The sequence below is a fragment of the Diospyros lotus genome, chromosome 9 (genome assembly GCF_014633365.1).
Source record: "Diospyros lotus cultivar Yz01 chromosome 9, ASM1463336v1, whole genome shotgun sequence".
Classification (NCBI taxonomy): Eukaryota; Viridiplantae; Streptophyta; class Magnoliopsida; order Ericales; family Ebenaceae; genus Diospyros; species Diospyros lotus.
Genome location: NC_068346.1, coordinates 36579205 through 36593430, shown reverse-complemented (window position 1 = coordinate 36593430; position 14226 = coordinate 36579205). Strand labels below are relative to the sequence as shown.

Sequence of the window (14226 nt, the reverse complement as noted above, 5' to 3'; positions counted from 1 at the left end):
ACTATTACACATCCGATTATACAAAATCCTGTACATCGATCCAGTTTTGATAGAGGTGCAGAAGATATGCTCTTGCTTGCTGAATCAGTAAGTTTTTAAATTATATTTAAGTTATTATTGAATTTAATTTATTTAAATTAAAAATATTAATATAATTATTTTTATTTTTATTTCAGCGTAATCGACTAGCATTATATGCTATCCAACAGACGATTTCAAGTAGTGAGCCTGTATCTGCTGATGTATGGAGAGAGACATGTCTTGAGGTGAATCGCATTCTAGGCTCTCGGCATCCTTCTGATAATATTGAAGCGTCCACGTCTCGTACATCTCCGCAAAGATAGTTCACTTCATACTATAGCTTGTTTATAGTTTATTTATAACATCGAGTTGCTTGTAGTTGTTATTTATAGTTGTAATTCGTAAACTATAATTTTGAATTATGTATAACTTGTGATAATATTTTATTTTAATATTTATTAGTAAATTTTATTATGATTTATGTAATTTTAATACCATTTACACAAAAATTAACAGAATAAATTAATAGAAGAAAAAAATATAACTTAGTACAATTTTCACACTTTTAACAATATAAAGAAATATTACAAACATATAATATAATACATACATATTCGTCATTCATAGGTAAATCAAAAATATATAATGTAAAGCATACATATTGATCATTGCTAATTCATCATTCATCAGTTAAATCAAAAACATCTTTTGTAATAACATTTTTGTTAATAAGAGACATAAATACTTGAATTCGAGTTATATATGGTGTTTCCCATTCACGTGCAATATCATATCGATATTTATGCCAATTGCGTGCAACAGGAGGAATTGGTGAACCTGATTTAAGAAATACCTAAAAAAATATAATACCATATTATTAGTAACAAATTTATATTAACATAATTATAGAAACATATAAATAAATTATTAAATAATATTACCTGTACAAAATGACAATCATCCACAAATCCAATAGTAATAATTCTATATTGTATAACTGAAGGTGCAGCTGATCTCAATGGAAGGTAAGTAAGACACTGCATTCGAGATAAATGAACCAACACAACATTATATTTTGAAGCAATCAAATGACCCATGTCAGGTAAAGTCATCCAATGTTGAGGAGGTACAACACACTCAAAGCAAGAAAGTGCGTGCATTAACTCATCTACACGCATAGCAGATCCATATAACTCTATATATTTATCACGAAAGGTATGCAACTCTCCAATCAGATTCATACGAATATCTCTCCAGTTGTGTTCACTCATTCCAAGTAACGCAGCAATAGCACGAAATCCACAATGTCCATCCGACTCCACATTAACAATATTATGTATAAAATGACGTATTTTTGATGGGAATGAAGCATCATAGCCTAGCAATCTCTGTTTGACACTGGTACGATAAAGTTTACCTTCATTCAGTGTCTTAACTGAGCTTTGTATTGTTGGAGATATGCTATCATGAATAGACTGTACTATTTCAAAATATGATGGATCATGTCGAGTGGATGTATCAACTTGAATTTTATTTTTTAATGATGGCTTACCTTTTGTCCGAACTTTCACACTTGGTGGGATCAATGAAGTAGTAGCTGGATCTATTAATTCTCTCAACTTCTGTTTTAATACGATTTTACCTCCTTCTGGTTCTGATTGAAATATATTATAAAGACTTTCCAACTCTGGATCAATTGTTAACACTGAGGACACATCAACAGTATTCACTAAATCTAATTTTGTCCAATAAGGGTGCACAAATGATAAAGGAATTGGTCTTCCCTCCATCATTAATTCTGCAATTTCATGTGCACAAGGTAAACCATGTGTGCTTCTTATCACACATCTACATGCAATTTTATCCACTCCAATTTTTTGTGTCATCTCTGTTTGCTTTAATACCATATTCATTGCATTTCTTGATATAATACCTCTCAATTCTCTAAAAATTTCTGATCTGAAATTGTGTTGTACCAATATTAAACTCTTCTCAAAAGACCCCTTTATCTCAGTATGTTGTAACTCAATAAGAGAATTTATAATTTTCCATGATGATTCAAAGTCACCTTGTGATGATCCCAGATATCTCTTCAGCTTCGCATGTGCGCTCTCAGCCCTTTCAATAAAAACATAAATAGTATTAGATTAATAAGAGATTAATTAGAGTTATTATAATAAAAATAATAACAACAACATTTGAGTTTACTAAAGAATACCTGTTAGTAGTAACATTGCCAAAATGTAATACTTTATTTGTCCACGCTGCAATAAATTTTTCTTTGTAATCATTCAGCCATGTATTTCTCACATAATCAAGTGCTCCTTCATATGCATGATACTCAACCATTAAGTCAGAAAGTAGACTTTGATACTCAATCTCAGTAGAGGCAAAAATAAGAAGATTCCATTGTAACATGAACTTCTCCCATGTCTCTTTTCTATCAAAGAATTTCTTACACTTAGCAAGTATATTTTTAGATATATGCCATCTACATAATAAGGTTGTGGTACTTGGAAAGACTTTATATATTGCATTCATCAATGCTAATTTTCTATCAGTCACAATTACTCCAGGACATGCATTAGATCCCATCACATTCTTTAATCTCTCCATAGCCCATGTATAGTTATCCTCATATTCATGGTTCATAAATACAAATGCAACAAGAAAAGTTAACTCAGTGGATGTCACACCAACAATCTCAAGAAGTGGATATCTATATCTGTTAGTTTTGTATGTACAATCCATTATCAAGACATGTGAAAATATTTTTAATAAATCTATAGACATCGGATGCGCCCAAATTAAGTCTGCAATACAATTTGATCCATCAGTTCTGTGCCACTCCACATAATTACATTCTCTTAATTTCTTCATCAACTGTTGCATCTGTGATCTACCACCTTTCTCAATAAGTTTATATCTTTGACGCGCATTATATATAGTTTTGATAGTAATAACATTATTCTCATCATCTGCCTTGAGACTCATCAAAATATTTCTAAGTTTCACCAGATTCTCAGACATAATTTTCAAAATTCCTTTTTCTTTTTCTGTAAGTCTCCCTGCATATGAATGACCCTCCAATTGAACTGCTAGTGGATGATTGTGCACTCCACATATAACTTTCAACTCCCACTGCTCAAATTTCATACCAAGTAATTCAAACGGACAATCACACTTTTTTGAACCTGTGGATTTCCTTTTTAATTCTCCTATTATTTCTTCTTTCTTCTTGGATGGTCTATACTTTCCACTACGTTCACAAGAAAGACGAACTCTAGGTCTTTTTCCAGGACCCCCAGATTCTGAACTCTTAATCACAATCACAATTCCATTTTGTTTTCTAATTTTCTTAGCCCATCCAATGAGTGCTTCTCTAGTATCAAATAGCTAATACAACCAAAAAAAAAAAATATTTAGATATACTTTTTTCAATAATTCAAATAAAATTATTAAAAATCTATCATACATCATTCATAGTAAATTGTTAAATAAGATCAAATTGTTGGATTCTACAATTCGACTCCTACAAAAAAAAATCAATAAAATAAAATATAGATTAGAATTTGAAAATAAAATATTCCCTAAACCTAAAATTCGGCCTCCCCGAAGGCTGGCCTTCGGGGAAGTCAGCCTTCCCCGAATTCTGGCATTCAGGGAATTATGGCCTCCCCCGAAGGCCAGGGAAGGCAGCCTTCCCCGAAGGCTAGCCTTCGGGGAAGGCTGCCTTCCCCGAAGGCCAGCCTTCGGGGAAGATTGGCCTCCCCGAATGCTGGCCTTCGGGGAAGGCCGCCTTCCCCGAAGGCCAGCATTCGGGGAGGCCATAATTCCCCGAATGCCAGCATTCCGGGAATGCAGCCTTCCCCGAAGGCTGAAATTCGGAGAAGGCCAGCCCTCCCGAATTCCAGCTTTCGAAGAGGCAATCCTTACATTATCTCTATATTTATTTATAAATAACTCATATTACATTTTTATAAACACAAACACATATTTTAAAATAAATATTTACAGATTACTTACTTGTGTCTGTGCGTCATATTCTTTTTCTAAATAGCTATCCTGTTCTTCCTCAAACTCGTCCCAGTTCTCCATAATCGATCATAAAATGTATGAATCGCTGATGAGAGAAAATAGATTTGTGTGAGCTGAAAGTGAGTCTCTACGTCTCTAAGAGAAAGAGATACAGAGTCCCTAAGTCTCTAAGAGAAAGAGATACAGATTTTAGTAGAAAAGATTTGATTGGGATATGAGCCACTGTGAAGAAAGAAAATTTTTCCGGCGAAAGACGTATGTCAGGTGGTGGTGGTTGAGTATTGAAGATAAGGGTAAAATTGAATTTTTATTTAAGGATATTTTAGATATATTAAAAAAATAATTACAATAAATAAAACGTTAGGTGCGAATAGAATTTTTCTATGTATCTGTTGTGATGGTGGCGATCGTCGGGGCCGCAATATCACCCCTCTTTTTGCAGAAGCAGCCCACATGCACACCCATACAGTCGGCCAACAAACACTGGTCGATGATTTTATTTATTGATGTATTTTGAAGGTGCGATAAAAGGGGTTACGTTTGAAATTTTTTTACTGTAAAGAATGATCACATCACTGGAAGAAAAATATGAATTTTTAATGACCTGATGGGGGCAAATAGCTCCTGGCACTGGCAAATGGCAACGTATTCACGTTGACTCACTAACCACGTGCTCACTCTAAAGAATTTGCCATTGTCCTCAAAAACTAATATATAATATTTTTAACGTGGAAATAAAAGGTCTCTATCACCCAGCTAGTTTTTGGTCCAGAATCTGGAGTGTTCTTCGATTCGATTGAATAGACAATTTTATCGTGAAGTAAGGTTCAGGATATAATTAATGTACAGTACGAGGGAATCAAATTTATAATTTTTTAATTCATCTCAAATGTTTAAAGTTCACCTAATATGATATTTTTTAATATATTTTTTAAATAAATTAATCATAATTTATATATTTAGATATTTGAAACGATTTATGTAAGACTTATTTTTCTGTCTTATTATTGTCTCTATATTTTTATATTTATAAAATTATTCAATTTTAATTTTAGGATTAATAATATTAAAGCACAATATATAAATAACAACAAACATTATTTTTATAATCAATATTTTCTTTCTTTGGCAGCGGCCTCCAGAATTGACGTTAAGAATCTGAGGAGTGCGTGTTTGGGAAGAGGACATAGCATTGGGAGCATATTCTTTTGTTTGTTTTAATTTGCAAACAAAAGTTCTTTTGCTCTAGCCCCCGCTCAAAAAGGGAGAAGGAAAACAAGAGTTTACCTTTTATCATCTCTAAAATATTAAAATAAATTATAAATATTGATTTTATTTATTATTAATTTTAATTAAAATTATTATAAATATTTTAATTTAAAAAATTTATTTATCAAAATGGGTGAAACAAACAAGGAATAGGAAGTTCGTTCCTTCGTCTGTCTCCTCACTCTCCAGCTGCCCCAGCCCCAGCTCCAGGGCAGCTTTGAATTTGACTTTTCATGGTGGTCTGCTGTACTTATCATCTCTCAAATCATCTACCCTTCTCTGTGTCTGTCCATCTAAACCCAAAACCAGGGAAGGATTTTCCGGAACAGGGAAGAATAAGATGACATTTGCTACGCTGATTCTTCTTCTCTCTCTTCTTTCTCTCTCATCTTCTTCTCCACCTCCGGCGACCGCCAACGTTTCCCGATGCCCAATGGATCTGAGCTATGTCCAGAGAGTCCCGTGGCCGGTCTCCGACTGCCAGAACTACCACCCGGAGTCCCCAGCCGGCGACTCCAACAACATAACCCGCTGTTGCCAAACGCTCCTCAGCCTCTTCGGCATCGCCTTGGCTCAGCGCCTCAAGCAGACCTCCCTCTTCCGCCTCCCCGACTACGGCACCTCCGTTGCTTGCCTCGCCGACTTCCAGTCCAGTCTCAATGCTCTCTCTTTGCCGCCCAATCTCACTTCCGTTTGCTTTGATCCTCGGCAGTTCGTGATCACGCCCGATGTTTGCGCGGCGATTGAGTCCACTCGCGACTGGGTTGCCAAGCTCGGAACGAACACTTCTCTGGACTCCGATTGCCGGCCGGACCTCACCGATTTGACGGCCTGCGACGCCTGCGTCGCCGCCGGGTTCCAGGTTCAGGGCAGCCTAATCGCCATTGACGGTAATAAATCTCACGCCACTGATTGCTTTCACTTCTCAATCTTGTATGCTGCTGGTGTTGTGAATGAGTTGGGTCCCGAGAGCACAGGGGCCGTTTCTTGCATTTTTGGGCTTTCAGTTGCTGCCGATTCTGGGTCTGGTAAATCCCATTTGGCTCTTGTTTTTGGCCTTACTGGAGCCGGCGTTGCCGTGTTGGTGGTGGCTGTGCTGGTGGGTCTGTACTTGTGGTGGGACAAGGAATGGAGGCGGAAAAGGGATGGTGTTGAGCTTGGTTATGGATTGGATGGGGAGGAGTTGGGTTCGAGGCCCAGAGTGAGGCCCAATACGGGTTCAATTTGGTTCAAGATTGATGAACTTGCGAAGGCAACTGACAACTTCTCGCAGAAGAATTTCATCGGGAGAGGTGGGTTTGGGGTGGTGCATAAGGGAACTTTGAAAGATGGGACTGTGGTTGCTGTTAAGAAGGTGATAGAATCTGATTTTCAGGGGAACGAGGAGTTTTGCAATGAAGTTGAGATAATTAGCAATTTGAGGCACAGGAATTTGGTTCCCCTGAGGGGTTGTTGTGTAACCGGGGAAGATGATGAGCAATATGAAGAGAGCCAGAGATTTCTTGTTTATGATTACATGCCAAATGGGAATCTTGATGACCATCTCTTTTGGACCAAGAATCGGAGCACAAATAGGAAACAACCATTGACATGGCCCCAAAGAAAGAACATAATTTTGGATGTGGCGAAAGGGCTTGCTTATCTTCATTATGGAGTAAAGCCTGGTATATATCATAGGGATATTAAGTCCACAAATATACTGTTGGATGCAGAGATGAGGGCTAGAGTGGCAGATTTTGGATTGGCAAGGCAAAGCAGAGAAGGGCAGTCTCATCTCACCACTAGAGTGGCTGGTACTCATGGTTACTTAGCCCCGGAATATGCACTCTATGGGCAATTGACTGAAAAGAGTGATGTTTACAGTTTTGGGGTGGTGGTTTTGGAAATAATGTGTGGAAGGAAAGCTCTTGATTTGTCTTCCCCAGGATCACTGGATGCATTTCTGATTACAGATTGGGCTTGGTCACTAGTGAAGGCAGGAAAAATAGAGGGGGTTTTAGATGCTTCTTTGTTGGTGAATGGAGATTCAGCAAATTCAAATCCAAAGGCTATAATGGAAAGATTTGTGAAAGTTGGGATTTTGTGTGCTCATGTGATGGTGGCCTTAAGGCCTACGATTTTGGATGCAATAAAAATGTTAGAAGGAGATATTGAAGTTCCTGCAATTCCTGATAGGCCTATGCCCCTTGGACACCCTTCATTTTCCAGGGATGGGAACACCTTCGCCATATCACCAACATTAAGTGGACCCAAATTGGTTTGTGGAGATATGCTCAGGTAACTGAGACAGCTTTTATTGTTTATGATCTCTTTGGATAAGAGGTTGATGGGGGGCACTAACCAGTCTTGGAACTATCTTACTACGTTGCTTTATGCAGTTCAGTTGAAAACTTGAGGAATCTATTTTAACTCCAAGCCTGTATGTGGAATGAATTGAAAATGGTTATGAACCAATGGAAGTTCTTGTTAGACACAATTGGAGGTGGGTGCCATGCTTCATATGACAGCCTAGGAGGAGGGGAAAATGTTGAAATAGTGGAATTCTAGAACTGACTTAATTATTTGGAAGATTCCAATCTTTACTTAGGTTGTTCCATTTTGTGTCAGGGAGGCAACCAGACACAGAATGGTATACACATGTGATGTAGGACGAATTTGGGCTGAAGCTCAAAATAGCATTTATAATACTAGTCAAACAATATTTTAATTTATGTCTATTTTTGTCTTTTTAGTTATATTTATTTTAGGATTTAGGGTTGTTATTAGTATTTAAACATGTTCTCTTCTTCATTATGTTAACTTTGAATGAAATTATTTCGTGAGTTTTACCCCCAGATTGTTGGTGGATTCCAGTTTTGTTACTCCTATCACTAGTGGATTTCAGTTTCTTTTTTTTTTAAAGAATTTCGCTGGAAATCCTTTGCTTTATGCTGTGGGGGTGTTTGGCTTACCCTTTTTTTCATAGCTTTTAAGTTAAAAATTGAGTAGTGTGTTAGTTAATAATGTGTTTAGATAAATATATTTTTAAGTTATTAATTAATAGTTATGTATTTAATTTGAAAGAAGTGATAAGTTATCAAAACTTGACAAAAAGACTAAAACAAATATGATGTTAAATGATGTAAAATTTTATCATTAGATATTAATAAATTACACATAATTATTAAAAATATATTAATATAATATTATTATATATATTATATATACATACATACATACATACATGCAGCGAGTGATGGGAGATGAAGTTGGGGACGACAACAGGTAGCTGTCAATGAGGCGACAGACGATCGGTGATGGATGAGAAGTTGAAGCACATGGGGGCGGCGGACGATGGGGGTAGAGGTCGGTGAGGGCGATGACGACGACTGACAGTGGTGGTCGGAAGAGCTAGGGCTATAGGCGATGAGAGGCAGAGGTTGAAGAAGAAAGGCATGGCTGGAAATTAGCAAAAATGATGAGGGTAAAATGGTAAATTCAATGGTCAATGCAGCTTATATATAACCAACGTTTTACAAAAACTCCTCCCAACTTTTTCTTAATAACTTATAAGCTGTTGATACAGCCGGTGATAAGGGGTCAATATTTCCTAAATCTTAATGAATTATATCCTCATTTTGATTTTATATTTATGCTTAAAATAAATAATTATACGTATTACATATTATTTTCAGGATGAAGTGAGAAAATTGACTTCTACAATTAATTAGGGGCATAAATTGAAAACGTTTGATGGCCCATTATTGCCGCTCAAATTCAACGGCTAATTATGGAGTCTAAAAGATGTTTCAAGTGCACTTGGGTTAACTATTTAATGAATCCAACACAAGGAAGGTTCAAGCATTTTAATCACAAGAAAGGCCCAAGCATTTTAATCGCAAGGAATGTCTAATCATTTTAATCACATAGAAGGCTCAAGACCAACCAAAGGCTCAACAAAAGCCCAACTTGTAAAAGATCTTGTGGGTTATAAATAGCTCACTTGGATGCATTTGTAAGGAGACTATTTTTTATTCTTGAATGAAATCTCAGTTATGTTATTTGATAATTGCTTTTGTTCTCTCTTCTTTTCTTTCTTAACTTGAATTCTCTTGTGATCTTTCTGTTTTTTCTTTCTTCTCTTGAATTCTTATGTCATTTATTGTTACTTTATTATCCACCGTCTGAATGACCGGTTAATTTTTGTCATTAAATTTCTACAATTTTAATTCACGTCTTTTTATTATCCACCGTTTAAATGGCCAGTTAATTTCTGATATTTTAATTCCTGTTAATTAATTTTCAAATAAAGATGAGTAGCTAAATTTAATCTTAGGTTAAGGCAATAACAGTGTCTAACGTCAATAATTTCCAAAGAAAACTGTGCTTCAAATATGTAATATTAATCTGAACAGTATGCGTATAATGGATCTTTGAGTTTGGGTTGGAACATAAGCCCAATTTAGAATTTTCATGCCATGTATGGAGATTGCTAGACCTAGAAATATTTTCATATCCAAACTCAAATGATTAATCTATAGTTACAAATTCTGTCTATTAAATACAATTCAATTTATGGTAATTGCTTAACTTAGAATCTCTCGTGCCATGTATGAGATTGCTTAATTAAGAATTATCATTATGTTAAATTGTAGTTACTGACAGGCATATTATTTGCATTTTGATTTATGGTAATTGCTTAACATAGAATCCCTCATATTATGTATGAGGATTGCTAGACTTAGAATTATCATCATCCCTAAATGCACTTAATGGAAAAAAAAACTCAAATTTGAACTTAGATTAATATTATTGATCTTTTCTATTAAATTAAAAATTAATTGGTGTTGGCACTGAAATTGTCTTGACCCAAATACTTTTACTTTCTATTTTTAATTTAAAATATGCATTGGTATATTTCATCACTGCCTTGCTCTATTTCTGATTATGTGTATAAATATTCTAACAAAATAACAAAAAAAATAAAATAAAAATTAATAACCAACTTATTCTGGTATTTTTGTTTTCCATCCATATAATCTCCTTGTGGATCGACTGGTACTCACCAAAATATAAATTTAAACTGTACTCAACGCACACTGGCGAGGATAAACGTCTCACCCATTTTTGTTGAAAATAATAATTTTATATTTAATTTAAAATATTATGTAAGGTGAGGGAGCAGTCAGTTTTTTGCGCCATTGCTGGGGATGGAACCAAAAAACTGACTGCTCCCTCACCTTACGCAATATTTTAAATTAAATATGAAATTATTATTGTAACGGCCCGCCTCCTGGAGCCTCTGTGCACCAAGAGGATTCGTGAGATGGTCATTACTTAAATGATACCGAACAACAACACAACTACAACTCTTACTAAAATCATAATTTTTTTATCATATAATATCTCATAATCATCTTTACATAACCATTCACCACTTGGGCCCACCTGAGAGTGCAACCCAGTCCCTATGCAGCACACACATCATGATATGCATAAACCAAGGTGGAAATCTAGCAATACTAGTTCTTTTGGTCCGTCTAGCGCTTATCGTAACAGCCGATGATTGACGCCCATACATCTAGCCATCAACTGTCACGATCTACGGTCGACAGTCAGTGGCTTTGTACACCATACCCTTAGGATACACATTAAACTTAGTCACTTAAACCCATCATTTCGCACACTTTACTCATGACAATATAGACACCATTATCTCATTCACGTTCTCATCTATTATCATACAAATGAAACCATCTCCACATTCATAATAACTTATTAACAGAACCCTATAATCTTGACCATAGTCACTTTCTACGAACCTAACCTCACAGGTTCGGCATCATTCCAAAGGAAAATACAGCGATACGAAACTCCGTGACAGTCAAAATGAAAGACACCAAGACATCATTGCTTAGCTCATTCCATTAACAATAAACTCATTAATAAAATATAAGTTATAGAGTGGTTACCACGCAGATTATTATTATTAATGCGTGGAACCGAGTCTCGGTGAGGGAGGGAATAAGATACAAAAAACTATGAAAACTTTCACGGGAATTAAAGAACACGGGGAGAGAGTTAGGAGCTTGCCTGAAACCGGCTGATTCTTGCCTCTTTTGTGCTCCTGTTGTGAAGTAAAATGTTTTGCTAGGATTAATAAAACTATGGCCTAAATTAATTAAATCTAACCGCGTAATCTGCATAATCTAACCTTGAAAAACTTATATTTTTAATATATAATACTCCTAGTAATTTTATCTACTTATCTGAGTATTTTTGGACACCGAATACCCTCAAAATCTCCTATTTTTTGCCCATTTCTTCGCACTTTCGTGCTGGCTGAGTTTCTCTTCTTCTCCCACAACTCTTCTCAATTTTCCCCCTTAAATTGGCCTCAAAATGGCCAGATTTTTTGCCTTAAATAGCAAAAACGAAGGATACTTGGAAGCCAAGGCAGGAAAAGCTCCCAGCGCGTGCCACGTGGTGCGCTTGCAGCCGCGCAAGGCTGTCACCGCCCAGCTCGAAATGACGTCATTTCAGTTTGGCCTTGCTGATTAAAATTAGCATTTTTCTTCCAGCGCGCGCCCTCCCGTGGAATCGAACCCGCGCGCCTTCCTCGCGCGCGATCGCTCGACTGCCACTCACCTTCAACATATAAACGCCTCTTATTAAATTTAAAATAATCCTCTGCCCATTTTCCAGATTTGCGCCAGCACCCCCACCCAGTCTTCTAGAATTCACACATACACCCCAACACCTCATTTCCCTTTATTACACCTACACCCCTGAAATTTCCAAAAATCTCTCAATTTAATTTATTTCAATACTTCCTTAATTCCATAAATACTCTAAAATAGTTTAATTAATTACCTTGATTGCTCATTTTCTCAAAACATAATATTTTTCTCCTAAATTCCTGAATATTCCATAATAACCTCAAATACCAAAATTAATAATAATCATTATTATTTATCAATAAATTTCGGGATGCTACAATTATTTTCAACAAAAATGGATGAGGTGTTTATTCTCGCCAGTGTTCGAGTGTGCGTTGAGTACAGTTTTAAATTTATATTCTGGTGAGTACCAAGCCGATCCACGGGGAGATTATATGGATGGAAAACAAAAATACCATAATAAGTTGGTTATTAATTTTTTTTATTTATTATTTTGTTGGAATATTTACACACATTATCAGAAATAGAGCAAGGCAGTGAATAACCTAATTTAACAGCGATGAAATATACCAATGCATATTTTAAATTAAAAATAGAAAGTAAAAGTATTTGGGTCAAGACAATTTCAGTGACAACACCAATTAATTCTCAATTTAATAGAAAAGATCAGTAATATTAATCTGAGTTCAAATTTGAGTTTTTTTCCATTAAATGCATTTAGAGATGATAATTCTAAGTCAAGTAATCCCCATACATGATACGAGGGATTCTATGTTAAGCAATTACCATAAATCAAAATGCAAATAATATGTCTGTCAGTAACTACAATTTAAGATAATGATAATTTTTGGTTAAACAATCTCCATACATGGCATGAGAGATTCTAAGTTAAGTAATTACCATAAATTGAATTGTATTTAACAGACATAATTTATAACTATAGATTAATCATTTGGGTTTGAATATGAAAATATTTCTAGGTCTAGCAATCTCCATACATAGCATGAAAATTCTAAGTTAAACTTATGTTCCAACCCAAACTCAAAGATCCATTATACGCATACTGCTCAAATTAAATTAGATTAATATTACATATTTGAAGCGCAGTTTTCTTTGAGAATCATTGGCGTTGGACATTATTTTTACCTTAACCCAAGATTGGATTTAGCTACTTATCTTCATTTGAAAATTAATTGACAGGAATTTAAATGGCGTAATTTAAATGACAGAATTTAATTGACGTGAATTAAAATAGCAGAAATTAACTGACCATTTAGGCGGTGGATAATAAAAATACGTGAATTAAAATTATAGAAATTTAATGGCAGAAATTAACTGGCCATTCAGGCAATGGATAATAAAGTAACAATAAATGACATAAGAATTCAACAGAAAAAAGAAAAAACAGAAAGATCACAAGAGAATTCAAGTTAAGAAAGAAAAGAAGAGAGAACATGAGCAATTCTCAAAGAACACAATTAAGATTTCATTCAAGAATAAAAAATATCCTCCTTATAAGTGCACCCAAGTGAGCTATTTATAGCCCACAAGATGCAATAAGTACCACAAATAAAATTACCCCATTATCACAAAACATAATCATAACTAAGCTAATGGGGTATTTACCAAAAAAATACATAAGACTTTAACTAGTGAAAAAACATAAAATACAAAAGACTTTAGGTGGTAAAGCACTCATAAAAATACAAAAGAATTTAGATGGTAAATCACTCATAAAATTATAAAATAAAGAAAAGTCTTCTACAAGTTGGGCATTTGGTTGGTCTTGGGCCTTCTATGTGATTAAAATGATTGGACTTTCCTTGTGATTAAAATGCTTGGGCCTTCCTTGTGTTGGATTCATTAAATAGTTGACCCAAGTACACTTGAAACATCTTTTAGACTTCATAATTAGCTCTTGAATTTGAACAACAATAATGGGTTATCTAACGTTTTCGATTTATGTCCTTAATTAATTGTAGAAGTCAACTTTCTCGCTTCATCTTGAAAATAATATGTAATGTGTATAATTATTTATTTTAAGTATAAATATAAAATCAAAATATGGATATAATTAATTAAGATTTAGAAAATATTGACCCCTCATCAACCGATAAGCCAAACATCTTCTATGTCAAGTGGTATCAGTGCCATACCGTTGTTGAAGGTAGATGAGATATCACAAACCATCATCTCTTTCTATCTCTTATGTCTAAGACATAACTTTTGTACCATTCAA

At 35.0% G+C, this 14226-nt stretch overlaps 2 protein-coding genes across 2 annotated transcripts; one reads left to right on the top strand and one right to left on the bottom strand.

Annotated features, from left to right (window-relative positions):
• Positions 1-700: 700 nt before the first annotated feature.
• On the bottom strand, positions 701-4119 carry LOC127809398 (PKS-NRPS hybrid synthetase cheA-like). Its single transcript, XM_052348158.1, has 4 exons — positions 4048-4119; positions 2240-3417; positions 963-2139; positions 701-874 (listed from the first exon to the last, which is right to left on the bottom strand). Exons 1-4 carry the CDS (start codon positions 4117-4119, stop codon positions 701-703), a joined length of 2601 nt encoding a protein of 866 aa, XP_052204118.1.
• Positions 4120-5495: 1376 nt separating this feature from the next.
• On the top strand, positions 5496-8489 carry LOC127809445 (probable receptor-like protein kinase At1g11050). The gene has a single exon (XM_052348233.1). It carries the CDS (start codon positions 5669-5671, stop codon positions 7607-7609), a length of 1941 nt encoding a protein of 646 aa, XP_052204193.1. The 5' UTR covers positions 5496-5668; the 3' UTR covers positions 7610-8489.
• Positions 8490-14226: the final 5737 nt, after the last annotated feature.

What these genes read in the sequence shown, in the direction of transcription:
- LOC127809398 (XM_052348158.1), bottom strand. Translation starts at nt 4,119, where the DNA reads ATGGAGAACTGGGACGAGTTTGAGGAAGAACAGGATAGCTATTTAGAA. An exon ending in AATATGACGCACAGACACAA is followed by an intron (nt 3,418 to 4,047) that starts GTAAGTAATCTG and finishes TGGTTGTATTAG; the next exon opens with CTATTTGATACTAGAGAAGC. An exon ending in GGCAATGTTACTACTAACAG is followed by an intron (nt 2,140 to 2,239) that starts GTATTCTTTAGT and finishes TTTTATTGAAAG; the next exon opens with GGCTGAGAGCGCACATGCGA.
- LOC127809445 (XM_052348233.1), top strand. Translation starts at nt 5,669, where the DNA reads ATGACATTTGCTACGCTGATTCTTCTTCTCTCTCTTCTTTCTCTCTCA.